The sequence below is a fragment of the Simochromis diagramma genome, unplaced genomic scaffold (genome assembly GCF_900408965.1).
Source record: "Simochromis diagramma unplaced genomic scaffold, fSimDia1.1 OVJJ01000596.1, whole genome shotgun sequence".
Lineage (NCBI taxonomy): Eukaryota > Metazoa > Chordata > Actinopteri > Cichliformes > Cichlidae > Simochromis > Simochromis diagramma.
Window position 1 is genome coordinate 12,472,940 of NW_024387245.1, and position 19,452 is coordinate 12,492,391.

The following is a 19,452-nucleotide window of genomic DNA, read 5'->3' on the forward strand; positions in this document are numbered from 1 at the left end:
AAGATGTTACACTGAAGTATGTTGTGAATATTCTATAACTATAAGTATGTACAGGCTGTAGTGAGTACAAGCTATGTACAGGATATGAACAGGATATAAATATGAAAAACTATACAGAATATGAAATAAATAACTTTACAGAATCTGAGATATACAGCTATACAGAAATGGGAACTATGCAAGTTGTAAACAGTTGTAGGATTAAAGATTATCGAATGTACAGAATGATTATTTACACAGAGCTATACAGTAGTGCAGTTAAGATAAGTGAGGGTGTAGATAGTTTCTACAGAGGCTATATAAAGTGCTAGTGGTTGTGAGTGGTGGTTCAGTCCATGTTATTATTGTGTGTTTGAGGGTACAGTTGTCCATTGTGGGTGTGTGTATGTTCAGTCCATGTGTTAACGTGGGTCAGATGTCAGGAGGCAGAGTTCTATAAAATAAGGGTGATAAAGACGATTGCTCCACATATATTTGTTTTCTTTTTGCATTGGTTCTTCAGTTCGCTGCCTGTGAGGTCATTTTATGCAAGAGCGGATATGAAGTTGGCCTGTGAGGCTGCTATTAGTGACTTATAATTCTTTCATTTTTGGAAAAAGAAGGAATGTTAGTGTTATAGGTTGACAGTTTTGTTTCTTATGAACTTCATTTCATGAGTTGTGCAAACTTACAACTGTACATTTTGAGGAAGATTTCTTCTGCTTAGCTCAATTCACTTTGAAATCTCTGTACTTAAGGCAAACTAGAAAAGATTATTGACGTCAGCCAAACTGTGAGTGATTTCTTTTTACAGTGTAGTCTCTCAGTAAAATGACTTCCCTGTGATCCTGTCTGCAGCTGACAAACTGAAGTGGTGCTTCTGAATAAAGAATCTTCATTCATGCTTCAGGCCCTGCTCTACAGCGAGATACAGTCGGGCAGCTTTCAGGCAGCTGGAACAGTTGTTTCTCTGCTCAAGGTTTAGTCATAGTTATGGACATAAAATCAACAACGTGCAAAACAACGTGCAAAGTCATGTGGCAAAGCTTTTATCAGGGCACAGTGGAGTTTGAGCGCTGTACCTCCGGACAGGTGGCATGATGAAAGCAGGCTGAGGCACAGAAACCCAAAGAGAAGGGGGATGAATACTGAGTGGCGCCTTAGTTCATCTTGATATAACCTGCAACGTGGTTCCTGAAAGTGACTCCTGAGATTTGTTTTTCGCATTTTTAAAAGGCAGTAATTGGGGTGACCTCCTTATGTGTCACGTGAGACTGTCCGGTTCCTATTCAACACAAGTGCAAAGAGGATTGTGGCAGACAGACTAGCAGCTGATGGAAAAGGAGAGAAATGTATGAAGGCCATTGCATGACAATGCTCATTATTTGCCTTGTGAAGAAGCTGGAAACATTGCACTGAAATACAATACAATATATCTGTCTTCACATGATGAGGGGCAGACCTGTAACCTGCTTAGTTTATTTATTTTTATCTGCATGTTACACTACGTTACCTTAATCCCAGACAAACATATTCTCGATCCGACCTTCTTAGCAGCAATGCAAGTTATAATAAAAACGTAATTTAAAAATAATCCCATTAAATGGCAGGCATTCACTTTCATAGTTAATGCTGCCATCTTGTGGTAACACAGGACATTATCTTTCCCCGGAACCTGTGTCTGTGCTCTTGCTAACTACGGACCTATTACAAAGACGGACCGAATCCTGTTAGCGAAAGCTAATCATTAGCCTCGCCTTTGTTTGTGTGTAGTAATGGTGTCCCGCAAACAGACGCGGGTGTGGAAGTACGTGAACGACGGCAGTTTGATGAAACTGAAATCATACCTACGGAAACACACGGATCTGGACGTGAACTTTTCCCAGGGTAAGAGGCAGAGGAGCCCGCTGCACCTGGCCTGCTGTCAGGGGGACGATGCTGTTCTGCGGCTTCTGCTGAAACACGGAGCCGATGTTCTCCAGAGGGACCGCAAAGGGGACACGGCACTACACGTCGCGGCCAATAGAGCTCTTAAACACGGAAAAACGGGTGAGGAGGACCTGGAGAATTAACATTAATAATTAAATAAATAGCTTTATCCGCTGCTAATTGTTAACTTTGTGTTTTGGGGGGGGGCTCTTTCAGCGTTTGATGACCTGGTGGTGCCTCTGAGAAAGCGCTGCCCTGAAGCCCTAAACGTCCAAAACAGAGCCGGAGTCACACCGCAAGACCTGCTGAACTGGATGAAACATCCAGAGGTAAAAGTGAGCTGAAACTCTGACTGAAACTTGTCTATCACTGCGTCTTTGAATCTATTAACTGAAACCGGAATAAACAAATCCCATCAAACTAAACATGGGACACAGAGGTGGGACACCAAAGATATGAAGCATGTAACATGCAAGGAAGACAGGTAGTGAAAGTGGATGAGTTTAAATATCTGTGGTTAAACATCCAAAACCTGACAGAGTGGAGGATGTGAAGGCTTTTACTGAGAGTAACCAGTATCGACATGAAACATCATAGGGACAGCTCAGGTTGAGCTATTTGGAGACAAAGTTAGAGAAGCATGGCTGAGATGTTTTGGACATGTTCAGAGGAGAGATGGTGGATACACTGGACTAAAGATGTTGAGTATGGAGCTGCCATGCAGGAGGAAAAGAAGATCACAGAGGAGGTGTTGTCATGGAATTTGTTTGAGTCATGGGATTATAAATAGCTCAAAGCTACATGGTTCATAACATTACCCTAAGATTAAATTTGAGGAAATGCAGGGTGAGTGTGTGAGGGTTTCTGGCTCAGCACAGCCAGACCTCATTACTGATGAATTGGTGATGAGTTGGAATAAACTGAGCTCAGCTCTGCTGTGTTGGATTACCCATGTCACATTGATTTCCTGCGTCTTCAGTAATATTTACACTTTTCCCCTGACATTTATCGCAGGCTGAAGAAAACATGAGCCATCCACGTGAAGCAGACCCTGAGAAGGAATTCCTGGAGAAGCTGTTTGACGAATGCGAGGATGAATTTTATGAAACCTTTGGAGTATATGATGGTAAATCCTAAACATCACAGATGAATCTGAGTTTAACTCTCTCTCTCTGCTTGATAACACTGCTGTATTTGTTTCACAGCTGATGACTTTCTTCCCGTTGATGATGACGAGGAAGACTTTGGGGACTGGGCTGATCGCATCCGGAAGGAATACTATGATAAAAAACACACCCAGGCCCAGAGACTCGCGGCCTCATCTTCTGGGTGGAAAAGAAGCAAGAGTAAACGAGAGATGGAGGAAGAAGAGCGAAGCCGCAAGGAGCTGCACAAAAGGCTGCAGAAGGAGCACGAGGAATATCTGGCTCGTGCAGCTCGCAAAGAGGAGGAGACTCAGCGTGGCAAGAAGCGGCAGTACGATGAGAGGTGCGCGGCGACCTTTCAGGGTGGCGCCTCGGCAGGCAGCACGAAGCTGAGCTTCGGTGACATCCCCTGGCCGGCTCCGAGAGGTACGGTCCAGGAGATGATCGAGGTCATGCTGCATGGTGTGGACCGAAAGGACGTACCGGCGTTTCGCAAAGCGCTTCGAAAGCAGCAAGCGCTGTGGCACCCCGATAAATTCGCTCAGCGATGTGAAGCTCGATTGGAGGAGAAGGACAAACAGAAGATCCTGGATACAGTCACCGCTCTGTCACAGGAGCTCAACAGACTGGCTCAGAGTTTGAAGACTTGAAAATCACACCATGAACGTTATATGTGCTCTTCTTGAAATCTTGTATGTGTGAAAAGAACCACTGTCACCTATTTGTGTAGTACTAACACTACCGAACAGAGGACGCAAGCACCAGCTTTTATCTTGCAGGTGAATGAGCTCTGCTGAAAACAAGAAAAACTGCTGTGAGCTCATATCTGCATTTACAAACATTCAGAAGAGCCATTTATTCATATTGACTGGTGCAACAATCCTATATGGAAAATGGAGCTTTAAAAAAATACAGTAATTGTAAATTGTATGTGTATCTAAAAAATAAGTTACCAGTTTTCAGTTTTCCATACAACATAATTCCAGGACTCAGGAGACACCTGTCCATAAGACTCTGAGGAGATCAAAAGATGCACAGTCATGACATGTTGGTTGGTTTGTTTTTCTGCCCATTTGATCAAAGAATAAACTTAATATATTGTTTTACTGTACAATAGAGTGCCTTAGTAGACACACATGGACACACTCGGCCACGTAATGTTTAGCACGTTTTCCTGGATCTTGTTTATTGTCTTTCTGCCTCCCCCACTGATGAGAACATGTCATATGGGTCATCAGAGCCAAGCAGCTCGTCTTTTCTTTTCCATAAATCTGACCTAGGGTCTGATTTCACAAATACGCTTCTGGAAGAATGGTCAAAAGTTCCTATAAACACACTCCTAAACCTTGTTGAAAGCTTTCCAAGAGAGCTGAAGCTGTTATAGCTGCAGAGGGTGGACCGACACAATCTACTTGACAAAACAGTCCACACCTTGTTACGACACTGCCGCGTTCTCTGTTTTGTAAGCAGTGGCTCCGCTCAACCGGATGAACTGTGTTATGACAGCGTTTGTATTGTATTATATCTGTATTATAGTGGTTATTTGTGAACGTCCCTGGTTTGTCACTAACAGGAGACACAAATCCAACCTTAGCTGCTCCCAGTTACAAGCTTAGCACCCGGATCCATCCACTATGGTGACCTTTTGGGAAATAAGGGAGCAGCCAAAACCACCTTTTTTCTCACTATCTGACAGCTATCTGTCAAATTACTGGAAACGGCTTGTCTCGCCATCTATGAGGATTTCTGAGATTCTGAGTGCGATGCTGAAAGTCCTAATGGATGAAGCTCTGACCTCTGGTTTATAAAGTGGTTGTATGAGAATGTGCAAAAACAAAGACATGTAAATGTAATATGTGAGTCCCTGCTTGCAAGATGATAACTCCATGATTTCTTTCTTCTTATAAAACATCACACAGGTGATATTAGTGTTGAGTCACGTTGTGCGTGTCTCATCGATTATGTGCTGCAGCAGGTGATTGGCTGCATTCAAATCCGCTGGAAAAAGTTATCAAAACTAAAACTCTATTTTTAAAAACGTTCAAATCACCGCCCGAAAACAGCCCAAAGAAAGACTTTCACATACAAAGAAAAGCATATGGTCGGTCGGTTTTCAGCGGTGGAACCGAATAAGAAGATGCGCTGGTTGCCAGGTTTGTGAGCTAACCCCCTTTAAAAAAACAACAAAACAAAAAACAGTTGCCATTCAAGAGACAAAAGAATGAAGGGGTTTGTTCATATATATATATATATATATATATATATTATCGTTAATTGTGATGGGGGTGTTCACAATCACCACAAATAAAATAATCGAGTAATATTCATTCATATTTCACATTCATACAAATCAGACACAGAGCATGATTTCCCCACTGTTAGTTTACAGTCACTATACAGCAAATAATTAGCTTAATTAATTTGCTTATTCGTTTTAATACATCAGGACATTACATATATTCAAAACGATCAATAAATATTATATATAGTAATTATTTTTCTGTTTCCTTCTGCTACGTGTATGCTGTGTCACTCCTTCCTGGTTTAAGCAAAAGAGAAGAGGAGGAGACTTTTTTTATTTAAAGCTTATTTTCATGATTATGTATTTTTGATATTAGTTTAGTTGTTGTTTTTTTAATCATACCTGTGCCTGGTAAACTACTGCAGTGGGTATGTAGTGAGGTCGCCCGGCTGCTACTGAGCTCCGAGGTAGCTTTTTTTTTAAAAGATAAACTGCGAAAGACGGGTTATTTCAGAGGATGCGACCGTACCTGGCAACCCGGGGGACGCAATCTGTGTCAATTGCCGGGCGACGTAGCGCGAATAAAGGCCGTAGCCTATTTCTGACTGTGGCTTATTTTTAACCGGCGAGGCCGCCTTTAGCCCCGTTTATCTGCGTGACGGGTTGATAATTTATCCTCTAGTTTGCCTGTTGCTCGTTTCCATCTGTGTTGTGTCGTTTTTCGGGTTTTTTCTTTGTCTTTCTGTGTTTTTGCGCTGTGATGATGACAGGTGTCAGAGGTAAAGATTCCTCAGGATGACGCCTTTCTCCGCGATCGCTCCGCGTAAAAGGTGCATCGGGGAGCTTTCTTCCTTTGTTTTGCTGCTCTTTATTCAGTAGATACCCGGCGACCCTCCCGCTGAAAAACAAACCGGCGCAGTATGAGGACAGTCCCACCCCCCCTCTTGTGAAAATCGTAATTATTAATATGGATGCATTAATTAATCCCGGGGGCGAGGTAATTGGCTGAGGGGCTCATTTCGCTGATTTGTTGCGATGTCGTGTTTTCGCTTGTAGTGAACGGCTCGTCGTCCGCGTTCAGTAGGCTACCGTGGGGGGCAGGGGGGAGATTACGAGGCAGCGGAGGAGGATCTGTCTGTGTGGCAGATAAAGATGGTGTTCAGGAGTGAGGAGATGTGCTTGGCGCAATTGTTTCTGCAGTCCGGCTCTGAATATGACTGCATTAGTGAGCTCGGAGAGCTGGGGCTGGTCGAGTTCCGAGATGTAAGTAGATAAAACACTTCACTGCGTGAATGGAAGATGTGTGTCACCAGTTTAAAGAGTATTTGCATTTTGTCAATCGATTTAATTGATTATGCATGCATATTTAAGGGAGGGGAGCAAGACGGGGCATCTATGATATACAGTGACTATACCTGGCCAGCAAGAGGAGGATAGAGTTTTAATAATATAAAAAAAACACATCACCTTGCTGAACCTCACTATGATGTTATTATGCATCATGCAGTAATCTGCATCCGTCTGACTTGTGATGCTCCTCTTGTTTCAGCTCAACCCAAGTGTCAGCTCATTCCAGCGGCGCTTCGTCAGCGAAATCAAGAGATGCGAGGAGATGGAGAGGATTCTGGGTAAGAACGGAGAGCACCCGGGATGCGTGCTCCAAACCCTGAGCACGCACCTGTACAGTTAATTTACTCGGGTAGCAAGAAAGTCGTGGTTGACTGTGCTTTGTAAAAAGTTTGCCCTCAGAGATTTAGGCTTCACCGCTTCCTCTGATGGCTAAGTAGTAATTAATATGAAAAACAAACAATCGGCAAATCTGTGTGCACAGGCTACCTCCTGAGGGAGATCCAGAAGGCTAAAATAGCCATTCCACAGGAGGATGAGAGTCCACTTGCTCCACCCCCAAGACAGGTCCTGGAGATCATGGTGAGTATATGCCAATATATTGGGAAGTGGGGGTAATGCAGGATTTACATTCATTTTAATACCCCACTCAGTGATTTTCCAGAACTCGACCCTCTAGTGCATGTAGACATTTGTTTTTTTAATCAGAGGCTTTGATTGGCTTGTAACTTTCTGCCTCTAAACGCTACATTGTGATGTTTTGTTGTGAACAGTGGCTAACAGAGCTGCAGAAAACTTGAGGTGATGATGAAAATAGCTCAGGTGATGGTGAGGAGCCAGAATTCCTCTTGTTTTTTTTGATTGAAAACTATTATTAATTAATTAAACTGGAATACCTGTTGTATATAAAGGAAACTGTATAGGTATGACAAGCACATATAGAGTCTTGGACAAACAGTATTCCTGTATCTTCTTACTATAATATCTATTCTCTAACTCCTCGTAGATGCCCTAATCAACCTGGATGAGACTTGCTATATAAACTAGCTAGAGTAACAGGATTATCAAGCTCTAAATAGCATTTAGAACAAATTCTAAATGATAAAACAAACAGTGATGTTACCTGTACGTTGTTGTTTGTAAATACATTTTTCTAAACAATTTTTAGTTTAGTGATTGCAATGTGTGACACTAAAAGTATCTGGAAGTAATTACTTTCTCTCATACAATGAAAACTGAGCTTGTAAAAAAAGAAAAATAATTAATACATGTACTTATTGTTCATTTTTTTCTATCTTACTGTATGCATTGATATGATGAAGATAAAATTAACACACATGCCTATGTTTTTTTTTTGTATGTGATCCAGAGCTTCAGGCCTGGCATGAACTACTCATAGGATTATCATAAATGACCCCATTGGCCCATTTTAGTCTCATGAGAGGGTTAAAGAAATAAGACATTCATATCTCTGTTTAAAAGATCCTACTGTAGTAAAGCTATTTGTTTTTTCTCGTCGTTTATCAATTGCTGGATAAACGATTTGTTCATCTCATCATGATGTAGATATATTTCAGACATATTTAAGCTAGTCTATAAAGTTTGTCTGCACCGCACGAGTTTGTCTCAGCGATCCCACCAATAGAAGTGAATAGAATTCACTTCTTGAACTTAACTGCAGCTGATGACAAACGTGTTTTCATTTATTTTCAGCCTGTAGCCCATTATGACATCGTTTGTTGTTGGGTTTTGTGTTATACATAACTCAAGTGAAGGTTGCGCCTGCATACACGGCGGCAAAATGGTAGAAAATTGGTCCCAATATTCCAGTTTAGGCTCTCCATTTACCAAAACCAGTTAAAATTTAATTTCTTGTTTTTAATAGTCTCAGTGGTTTGAACTTTTGAAACCCTACAATCCTGCCAGAGCACAGACGTGTACGAGCCAGCTCCTCTTAGAGCCAGGCTTTGAAAGCAGAGGCGATCGAGTCTTTTCAGTGTTGGCACAACCTGCCTTTTTGCAGTGAGCTGCCCAGTTTCTCAGTCATTTTAAAACACTTTTGAAAACCTACTTTTCTCATTTTCCTTTCGGGTCCAGTCGAGCAGAGTACCCTTTCTTTTATTATGCAAATGCAGTCTTAGAAATAAACTTTGACTTGAATCTGCTGGTTCACCAAGTTAACTGAACAGGTTTTTCAGCTGATGAACTGAGACCTAAAGGTTCACTCACCCAAAAAGCAAATATTCTCCACATAGATAAACTAGAAACTAGGTAGCATTGGCTTTGTGGTGCACAACGTGACAAAAATGATCATAATATTTTTTAAAAAGCAGCAATGTGCCATTTCACAAACCATGACCCGGTTACTCGGAAATCCACAAGGGTTGTGAGCAGTTTCATGTGAGAACTGCTTCTTTTGCTACTAAAATGCTGTCAAGGCTTGCAGCCTTTAATCGAATCCTCCTGCCTCAGCAGCAGACCGAGCCTGCTGTTGATTGTTGCAGTTGGGAGCGAATCACAGCTGACCCATATCTGATTGTCTAAAATGACAGACAGTCAAATATGGGTCACTCTTTCACGGCGTCACAAGCACAAGCCTCTCATCGCTGCTGCACACATGCTTCCTGCACACTGGCGTGGTTGCCTGAATGAAATAAAATACTGTGAGTAGATTTATTCATTTATTTTTTATTTATTTTTGGCGTGTTCCTTGTCATGTTCAGGAGCAGCTTCAAAGGCTGGAGATGGAGCTGAGCGAGGTGGCGAAGAACAAAGAGAAGCTTCAGAGGAACCTCCTCGAGCTCACCGAATACACGCACATGCTGAAGATCACGCGGACCTTCATCCACAGCCGCTCCAGAGTGAGTGCGTTTCCGTCTCTTTGATCTTTTCTCGCATCAGTTTCTTGCTCCTTGCTCCTTCGGCGAGGCGCCTACCCTCGCCTCCCCGGCAGCATCTTGTTTTCTTGTCGCTGACATGTTTTATTTCCCTCAGTGACAGAGCTGGAACTAATGCTGACTTTAATTAATAACACGGTCACAGTGCAGCTGTTACCAGCGCCACCTGACTCACCCGGGCTGTGAGACAGTCAGCTGTGAGAGTAAACATTACAGTCCAGCGTGTGAACATTACATCAGCTTTGTGTGCTAGAAGTGTGCGAGGAGCACTCGATGGAAGCCGTCATAAATGAAACATGTTCCTTTTTATAATTAGCATGAGGCTCTTGGTAACCAGTATGAAGAGTTCCCCACCATGGAGACAGACTCGGTCACAGGATCCACTGGCATGCAGAGGCTCGGCGCCAAGCTCGGGTGAGCTCCGTATTATTTATGTATTCACAGCCACTCGACCAGATGTCGTAAAGTTCTTCCACGGACATTTTTAAAAAGAAAAACAAAAGCAAAACCTTACCTGATCTGTCCTGGGTGTAGGTTTGTTTCGGGTCTGATCCAGCGGGTGAAGGTGGAGGCCTTTGAGCGGATGTTGTGGAGAGTGTGTAAGGGTTACACCATCCTCAGCTACGCAGAAGTGGACGAAAACCTGGCCGATCTTGACACTGTAAGTCGTTTGAATGTCGTCTTAATGTTGTGAGGAAATCGAATAATTACACTGCAGGTAAGAATTAGCTGACGTGATCTGTTAGCGTGAGCTCAGCATGAGTACTTTAGTGTTAACGGGTCTGAACTGTGCTGTTTCAGGGTGAGATAAGCAAAAGTGTGGTGTTTCTCATCTCGTTCTGGGGAGACCAAATTGGACAGAAAGTGCAAAAAATCTGCGATTGGTAAGAATTAGCCAGCTTTACCCTTTAATAGTCACTATATTCTCCATCATTATCAGCCTGGACATCTGCCTTTGTTTCCCTCAGTTACCACTGCCACCTTTATCCACACCCTGAGAATGATGAGGAGCGAGCCGATGTGTTGGACAGCTTAAGGACGCGCATCCAAGACCTTAACAATGTAGGACTGAAGCCCTTTTTAATCATCGCAAGTTCAGAGCTATCTTGTAGTTAACTGCTGTTTCCTGTAGGTGCTTCATCGCACTGAAGACTACTTGAGGCAGGTTCTGCAGAAGGCCTCAGAATCGGTCTATACCTGGGTGGTGCAGGTGAAAAAGATGAAAGCCATCTATCACATCCTCAACCTCTGCAGCTTCGATGTCACCAACAAGTGTCTGATTGCCGAGGTGTGGTGTCCCGTCAGTGACCTCGCAAACCTGAGGGGGGCGCTAGAAGAAGGCTCAGTGAGTACAACGTATCACACTAATGTTTCCCCCGAGGACTCTGCGTACTGTACTGTAAAACAAACTGTTTCTTGTTTTTTTCTCTTGGCATTATTATCTGCAGCATTTGTTTTTCCAGGTTTTTGCTTCAGTAGGCACTTTTTTCTCTTCTTGTACCATTCCTCCTGCTTTATTCAGCTTATTTGGTTGCTTTAATATAAAATCTCTCACCTAGAAAAGAACAAATGTTCCTGTGATTACCTGACTATAATAATGAAGTTAAGGGCCAGAAAGGTTTAGAATATCACAGGTCTATAAAATGCCCCTGTTGATGTTGTACGTCTTTTATCATCAGAGAAAAGGTGACGCCACCGTACCGTCTTTTGTAAATCGCATCCCGAGCACTGACACTCCGCCCACCCTCTTAAGATCCAACAAGTTTACTGCTGGTTTTCAGAGCATTGTGGAGGCCTATGGGGTGGGGGACTATCGCGAGGTAAGCCCAGGTAAGAAGAAGTAGTCATACTGTGTTTTTGTGAATAGCAGCAAAAGCATCTCTTTGTTTTCTTTCGAAAGGAGCTCAGAATAAATAAGCTGATCATGTTTCCATCATCAACAGCTCCCTACACCATCATCACATTCCCGTTTCTGTTTGCTGTGATGTTTGGTGACCTCGGCCACGGGATGGTGATGAGCCTCTTCGCCTTGTGGATGGTGCTGATGGAAAAAAAGCAGAAGAAGAAACGCTCCAGTAATGAGGTGGGAATGACCTGTTATGATCATCTATAATGCAGAGCTGGAGTATCGTAAATCAGCTTAGGCTTATCATTTTCATTGCTCTCAGATATGGGCTACGTTTTTCAGCGGTCGCTACATCATCCTGATGATGGGGCTTTTTTCCATCTACACCGGCCTCATTTACAACGACTGTTTCTCCAAGTCTCTTAATATATTTGGCTCTGGCTGGAGCGTCAAGGCTATGTTCACTCATAGTCAGTGGACGTGAGTTATCAGTGCAAACGCACACACTTAAACATATCAGTGCACGAAGTCCTTTTAATTGTTTCTAATTTATTTTCGTCTTTTTACTCTGTAGAAACAAAACGCTCCAAACAAATGCTTTGCTCACATTAGACCCTAATGTCAGTGGTGTTTTTAATGGACCATACCCATTTGGCATCGATCCTGTGAGTAACTGCACTTAGGCATCATACTCAAAATACAACCTCCTTCTGTCATTTTCACTGAAATGCTTTTTAATACACCATCAGATATGGAACCTGGCAGTGAACCGTCTGTCCTTCCTCAACTCTTACAAGATGAAGATGTCAGTTGTCATCGGAGTCATTCACATGAGCTTCGGTGTGGTTCTGAGTGTCTTCAACCATTTGTAAGTGACTCAGAAAATTGTTTTTACTTCATATATCTCCCTCTTTGGCTCTCGCATCTTTCCCCTCTCCCTCCCTTTTCTTGCCTGCTGCTGCTTCTATGTGTTTGTCTAGTCTCGTCTAACTCTAACCCTCAAAGAGTTTCTCAGTCTTGTTCTCTAAAACCTAAAGAATTATGGATTTGATCAACTGGTCCCGTAATGGAATTGACACACTGCTAGGCTTGGGAGAGCCCGATTGTCCTGCGGAGACGTTTGCTGCCGGATACTCGATGGTCGGTTGCGTCGTGTGTCTGGCGACACTCTCGATGGAGGACAATGAACGACATCTACCAATTTGGAACCATGATAACAGAGTTCGGGCTGATTGGAGCTGGCTTGGACCTGGCTTATCGAAGAACAAGAAGCGTCTACAGCTGTTCAAAATCCCATAAGGCTGGCCAACATGATAAACGATTGGCAGGGCTGTGAGTGCTCAGACTGTGTTTTGAACGCAATATGGGTAACATCTTGGAGAAGAACAACGGGAATTGAGAGAACGGGTGACCAGTGATGGACATTAGACCAACTGTAAAAATTGGATGCAGTTGTTCGCACTAAACCCAAACATTCACCATCTTCACTCATGCGGCCCCCCTGGCGCCAGCTGAAGGCCTGCCAAGGTTGAAGCTGACTGGAACAACAAATTCTTCCCATGATAACAGGATTGTTGTCAGAACTCTTTGTACCTCCTTCAAGGCCACCTGAGTCCACTGGAGACTGTTGACTGACGCTTAACCGGGCGTGGTGACACTTTCTCTCAGCTGAACACAGGATACACACACACACACAGACACACATGTACACGCACGAAACACGTACACTGATACGCCCTCACTATCACCCTCCCTACCCCGAATCCAACGCCTCCTCCCATGCTTACCTCCCATCCGATGTGGATGCAATCGAAGATTGCAGCGGTCCCAGATCAGCTGTACACACTGGAACACTTTCCCATGTTGCTTGTCTGTGTTTATTGTGCTTTGTTGTGTTGATATCTGTGCATTCCTGTATTATCCTTTTGTGTTACACATTTCAATGTTTTTTTTCCCCCTAGCCTGACCTGTCTCCCCAATGTGATGATTGTTTATTGTATGTACGGTTGGCAAGGTCTGTCATCTCGGTTGTGGGCAACTGCAACTGAAAAATAAAGGCTATCTCATCATCATCATCATCATCATCATCATCATCATCATCTGCTACCAGGCCATGTTGACAAAGAAGTAATGAAGTTTGGTGATCACAGTTCTGCTGGAAGATGATGGCTAGGAATCATACCTGGAATTCTTTTCTTTCAGTGCCTCCTGGGATGTGAATCTACTCAGATTCACATCCCAGTGACGATCTTTGAGATTTGGGATTTAAAGTGGTGGCAACTCAGAAACCAAAGAATATTACTAAGCTGTAGAATACAATAAAAAGCTGCAGTATTGCCGTTTCTGCATTACATCAGCACACGTGTGCAGGCAGTGACACACACGTAGCATTCCTGCTATGGTCTTATTACTCACAGACTACTTTATTTTTTTTGTTTACATTAAGTCATAACACTTTTTCTTTTATCCCTGTACACTTTATCTCCCTTCAGGCACTTCCGACAAAAGTTCAACGTCTACCTGCTGTTTCTTCCTGAGCTGCTCTTCCTGCTGTGTCTCTTTGGCTATTTGGTTTTCATGATTTTATACAAGTGGTTGATGTTTGATGCACGTTACTCCAGCCAGGCGCCCAGCATCCTCATCCACTTCATCAACATGTTTGTCATGCAGGGGAAGGATATCACTCGTCTATACCCAGGGCAGGTATGTGTCCTGGTAATAATAATCTGTCGATCGGCTTCTATTCGGGTGGATACTCATTATAGCATGAGTTTAAGCATGCCGCCTTGCTTCCACAGATTGGCCTGCAAATCTTCCTACTTGTCATAGCGATGCTGTCAGTTCCTGTGCTGCTGTTCGGAAAACCTCTCTACTTGTATTGGCTCTACCGTGGAGGCAAAGGGCTGCGCAGACGCAGAGTGAGTCTAGTCCAAAATACCGCAGTCTGTTATTTTGGATCTTTATTCAGTACCTAAAAATAGTATTTGTTACCACACCTCAGGGTTATGAGAGGGTGAGGCGTGTAAGCGAGGATGACGGCTCCACAGCACCATCCTATGATGATGATGATGAAGAGGAGGGACTTGATGAAGTGACCAACAGAGAAGCTCTTCCCAAAGAGGTCAGAGAAAAATGATCTCTTACATTAAGGAATCTGTCAGTTTAAGTGTGATTCAGTGTGTCTTCATTTTTCTATCCACCTTGCTAATTGTACCTGTGGTATTCAGCATTAGACAAGACAAAGTAGGGCAGCAGAACAGGGCCACCAGTGGAGCTAATTCAGTACCAGAATTACAGCATACGTTAATAAATCTTAACCTTTTTTAACAGTAGGAATTAGGCTTAATATTTTATACATAATCTGAACTGTTTTGCAGTTTGACTTTGCAGATGTGCTGCTGCACCAGGTCATTCACACCATAGAGTACTGCCTGGGCTGCATTTCCAACACTGCGTCCTACCTGCGTCTCTGGGCACTCAGCCTGGCTCATGCCCGTAAGTGTATTCAGGTCAAGCCGTCTTCCCACGAGCTGCCTGTGCCTCTTTCTTTCTGCTTACTATGCATTTCTCGACATTTGGTACGCCTTCATTTTTGTAAATCTCATTTGTTGTGCGCTGTTTCTGTCGGCTTCAGAGCTGTCGGAGGTGCTGTGGGACATGGTAATGCGCCTGGGTTTCAGGATCACCACAAAAGTCGGTGTAGTGCTTTTGGTCCCTGTGTTCGGCCTCTTCGCCACGCTTACGGTGTCTATCCTGCTCGTCATGGAAGGCTTATCAGCGTTCCTCCACGCTCTCCGACTTCACTGGTGAGGCTGTGTGCTCCTCTTTATTGCACTGGCTAATCTGTATGTGAGTTTTCTTCATACAGACAGATAAACTATATAAACAAAAGTGGACCATACTTCTTAACCTTTGAATTTAGATGTTTTTTGTCGCACTGCCACAGGTGTATAAATTCATGTCCCATGATCATGCAGTCTGTTTTTGCAAACGTGTGAAAGAATGGGTCGTTCTACAGAGCTCGCTGAATTTCACGATCAACTGAAAGATGTGTTACTTCATAGTGGAACGGTGGAACCACCGACACTCTCTGACTCAGTAACTGCAAACTTCGTCTGATATTAACATCAGCACAAAAACTGTGCACTGGGAGCTTCATGGCATGCGCGACTGAGCAGCTCCTGTAGGTGTAATGTGTAGGTTGGCCCCTACTTATGTTGATGAACCTAGCATGAGCAACACCACAAACCAAAGCATTGATGGGATATTTATACATAATATAGCTACATTTCAGTGTCAGTCCCTAGAGCTGCAGTGTCAAACATAAGGCCCAGGGGCCAGAATTGGCCTGAAAGACTCCAACCTCACTCAAAAGGATGTTTTAAAAAATTTGACCCTTCACATTTTCCAAAACCTCTCAGTGAGCCTGACAAAGTTTTCCCCTATGTCCATTTATGCTACACCAAAGTAATGAAGTATAGATAAACAATTTAATTACCAATAAGCTACCAGAACATTTTTTTTATAACTTAACACATTTATTTCTAATTTATATCCCAAAGAGTTCTGCTGACAGATGTCTTTCATTTACTACATGAACATTTGTTATCATGTAGAAAAAACAGTGATAGACTGTAAAAATTGCACTTCTTTTTCATATATCAAGATATCTGAGCAATCCAATATGTAGTTAAACTTCCTCACACTGACAGAAAGGGGAGTTTCATTGGTCTGACCCACTTAAGATCAATGTGGCCTGCAATGTTAAATGAGATTGGCACTCCTGCCCTAAAGCCTAGGTGTTTAAAATACTTAAATATTAACACAATTAGCAAAAACAGTACAAGCTTAAAGTCATAAATCAACAGAAAAGGCTGTTTTCCCAAATGAGTTTAAATATCTCGTATAAGAGCGCAGAGGTAGTGGTACTATTTGTTTGTGTTCTTGAGCTAAAAACTCATATAAGCCTGATTATGTAAGGAAGTAAAAATTTTTATTTATATAGCACCTATCAAGACAAATATCACAAAGTGCTTCACAGCAAAAAATGATGAACAACAAAAACGTACAAAAATAAAAAGTTACCAGGCAAGTTTTAAAAGATGCATTTTTATCTGCATTTTTAAAGAAAGTACAGAGTCCACAGATTTCAGATTAGAGAAAGTTCCAGTCTGTGGGCCTCTGTGGCAAAAGCTCAGTAACTGTAGCTTCGTGATGAGTTTATGATCAACAATCTTTTGAAATAATGATTGTCTAACATTTTTAATCTCCTTTTCATTTGTGAATCATTATAAGGGGCTTGGTTGATGTAGCTTTTGGTTTTGAACAAGAGCTGAAACATTAACTTGCACGTGAAGATGTCAGGAAACTTTTTCCGGCATGAAATAACCTCTAAGAAGTCTTAATGCAGGGACTTTTTTTTTATTGTTGTTGTTGTTGTTGTTTTTTTTGTTTTGTTGTGTTGAGTCATTGAGCCTTAAAGAAGAGGCAAACTTACAGTTTCCTTAATGTTGAGTGTAAGACTGAGTTTACTATGATGCTGTAGACTGTAACTGTCATCCTTTCATTTTTGGACCCAAATACAAACTAAAAACACAATTTAAAATAAGTACAAGCCATAAACTAAACAGCAAAAAGCCAAAAATCAGCTGTGAATCAAGATAGTTCTGGAGTCAAAAGGCTCACAGGAGGAAAATCCAGTGAAAATAATAAGGAAGACAGGGCTGAGTGTACACAGAGGATTAATTCGGGATGGTAAACAAGAGAAATGAGACACAAATGAAAGCAATTACACACAGCTGAAGACAGTTAGGGCAGATAATCATGAAGCAGGAAGTTAAACTAGTGCAAGAGGTGAAAGAAAGCTTCAGACAGGAAATAAACAAAAGAAAACATTGGAGACAAGATTAGCCCTAAACGTAATAACATAGAGCATACAAACAAGACAGGGAGACAGTGGGAAGACTACAAATATAATAATATCAAACCAGTAATCAATGCTATGACTGCTAGAAACACATGTGAATGTATTCACCTGTTTACCCATGAAAACATGCAAATATTATTTTCTTCAGTTCTTTTATTTTCATGTAGCTAAACTGGAAGCTCACGTGTCTTCACTATTAAAGCAGCAGATAAGTTGAATGATATAATCATGCCTGTTATTTAGCCATAAAGTAAAAGCATCAGTTATGATAATACTGAGTCGAAAATCAAGTGTGCCTTCATCGTTAATTAGTCCACCTTTGTTAAAGTGATCTCTCTCGCTTTTCTGTTTGATCTCAGGGTGGAGTTTCAGAACAAATTCTACCATGGGACCGGTGTCAAGTTTGTGCCCTTCGACTTCTCCCTGCTGCCCTCCGTTTTTGAGCAAGACGGCTTGCTTTGAAACCTCTGAATTACCGGATATGACTGGAAACAGACTTTACAGTTCGGAAGGTTACTGGAAGTTGGAACAATTCGCACTGTGATAAACAAACCTTCAAGACAATTGATTTGAAAGTCATTCTTGTAGCAGCGTTTTTCACCACGACAGTTTTTAAATGTTATCGGCTGTGCTGACTGCCTTACTACTGCACCCAGCAGACTTCTGAGTATACAGAGGCTCGCGGTCCTTGTTCTGCTATTTGGGTTTTGTAGGTGAAACATTGCTCAGCACTACTCATCGCACCAGTTGGGTTTGATTTAAATATTTCATTTACACTGTGCTGTGTAAACTGGTTTTTGCATTACTTACAACATGGTATTTAAACAGTTAATACAGTGCAACGTAAAGTTTCAGATGTTACAGCAGCGTCTAAAAACCATATCAAGCATCCTGATGTAGTGCCATAGAGATTTTTTTGTTGTTGTTGTTGTTGTTTTATGACGATATCTAATAATGGGATGCCTCTGGGTTTGTTTGTTTTTTAAATTTCTTCTCCTTGTGATGAAAGAAATACTTTTAGGCAGTAAATTTAAAGACAAATTAAACCATTGCAACCCTTTTTTGTGAGGCTGTCACAACGCACTTTGCAGAAATGATTGTACAAATTGAAAGTTTTCACAGATAACTGCGATGATGCCAAATGAAAATAATCAACTTTGCTGTTTGCTTATTTACTTATTAAAGCATTTATTTAAATGTAACCTCCCCTGTAATCTATAGAAGAAGAAAAAACACTGAAATACTACAGAAAAAAAAGACAAAAAGTCTTAGGTCTTTCTTTCTTTGATGATACCGCTTATTGCATTTGTTAATGATAATTAATCATGGTATTTATTTAAATTATCGTCCGTACAATAATAGTTGAATATTTTACCATTTTGACGTGTTAAATAAAGGTTCCAAGAAATGCAAGCAAAAATAAAAATGTTTGTTGTGATTTCACTGGCTCTGTGATGCACACATTTTACTGGAATTTTTTAAAATGTCAGTTTAATTACACTAAAAACCTGCTTCACGTCATTTTTAGTCAAAATCTGAAGTGATTAATAAGCTTATGAAAAATAAAGCTATAAATCAAAATAATTAATTAATTAATGTTTAATGAAATATTTTGCATATATGCAAATATGTGCATCTGTTTGTGTATAATATGTCACTTTGGTGGTATATTATAGTAATACTAATAATACAAACAAAGGACTAGCTTTAAACATACACTCACCTTTTCAACAGACAATAATCTAACCAATCAAATTTCAGCAAACTATTCCATTTAGGGGTGTAGACCACACTGCATTTGCATTTATTTTTTTGGGTTGTAGGATTTTGTCAAACAACCATCTCCAGGGTATACAGGACTGGAAAAACAGAAAACACCCATTCTCTGAATGAAAATGCCTTTTTTAATGTCAGAGGAGAATGTCCAGACTGCTTCAGACTAACAGGAAAATACTTGTAACCACTTATTACAGCCAGGGTATGCACAAGAGCACTTTTGGATGTACAGCATATTGAACCTTGAAGCAGATGGACGACAGCAGAAGACCACACTGGATGCGACTTCAGATAAAAACTGAATCAAAACTGAGCAACAAATCTGCAGCAACATGTCAACATGGATCGAAATCTGTGTGGGATGT

At 41.7% G+C, this 19,452-nt stretch overlaps 2 protein-coding genes across 2 annotated transcripts; both read left to right on the top strand.

Moving 5' to 3' along the window:
* The first annotated feature begins 1,660 nt into the window (after positions 1-1,660).
* On the top strand, positions 1,661-4,156 carry nfkbil1 (nuclear factor of kappa light polypeptide gene enhancer in B-cells inhibitor-like 1). The gene is made up of 4 exons (XM_040000639.1): positions 1,661-2,028; positions 2,125-2,237; positions 2,923-3,034; positions 3,114-4,156. Exons 1-4 carry the CDS (start codon positions 1,755-1,757, stop codon positions 3,701-3,703), a joined length of 1,089 nt encoding a protein of 362 aa, XP_039856573.1. The 5' UTR covers positions 1,661-1,754; the 3' UTR covers positions 3,704-4,156.
* Positions 4,157-5,820: 1,664 nt separating this feature from the next.
* atp6v0a2a (ATPase H+ transporting V0 subunit a2a) lies at positions 5,821-18,742 on the top strand. Its single transcript, XM_040000637.1, has 20 exons — positions 5,821-6,558; positions 6,845-6,923; positions 7,127-7,224; positions 9,366-9,503; positions 9,856-9,953; positions 10,074-10,200; positions 10,341-10,423; positions 10,508-10,601; positions 10,672-10,884; positions 11,219-11,369; positions 11,483-11,622; positions 11,708-11,865; positions 11,960-12,050; positions 12,135-12,253; positions 13,878-14,088; positions 14,184-14,303; positions 14,387-14,506; positions 14,763-14,880; positions 15,020-15,191; positions 17,671-18,742. The coding sequence occupies exons 1-20, from the start codon at positions 6,448-6,450 to the stop codon at positions 17,771-17,773; spliced, it is 2,544 nt and encodes an 847-aa protein (XP_039856571.1). The 5' UTR covers positions 5,821-6,447; the 3' UTR covers positions 17,774-18,742.
* Positions 18,743-19,452: the final 710 nt, after the last annotated feature.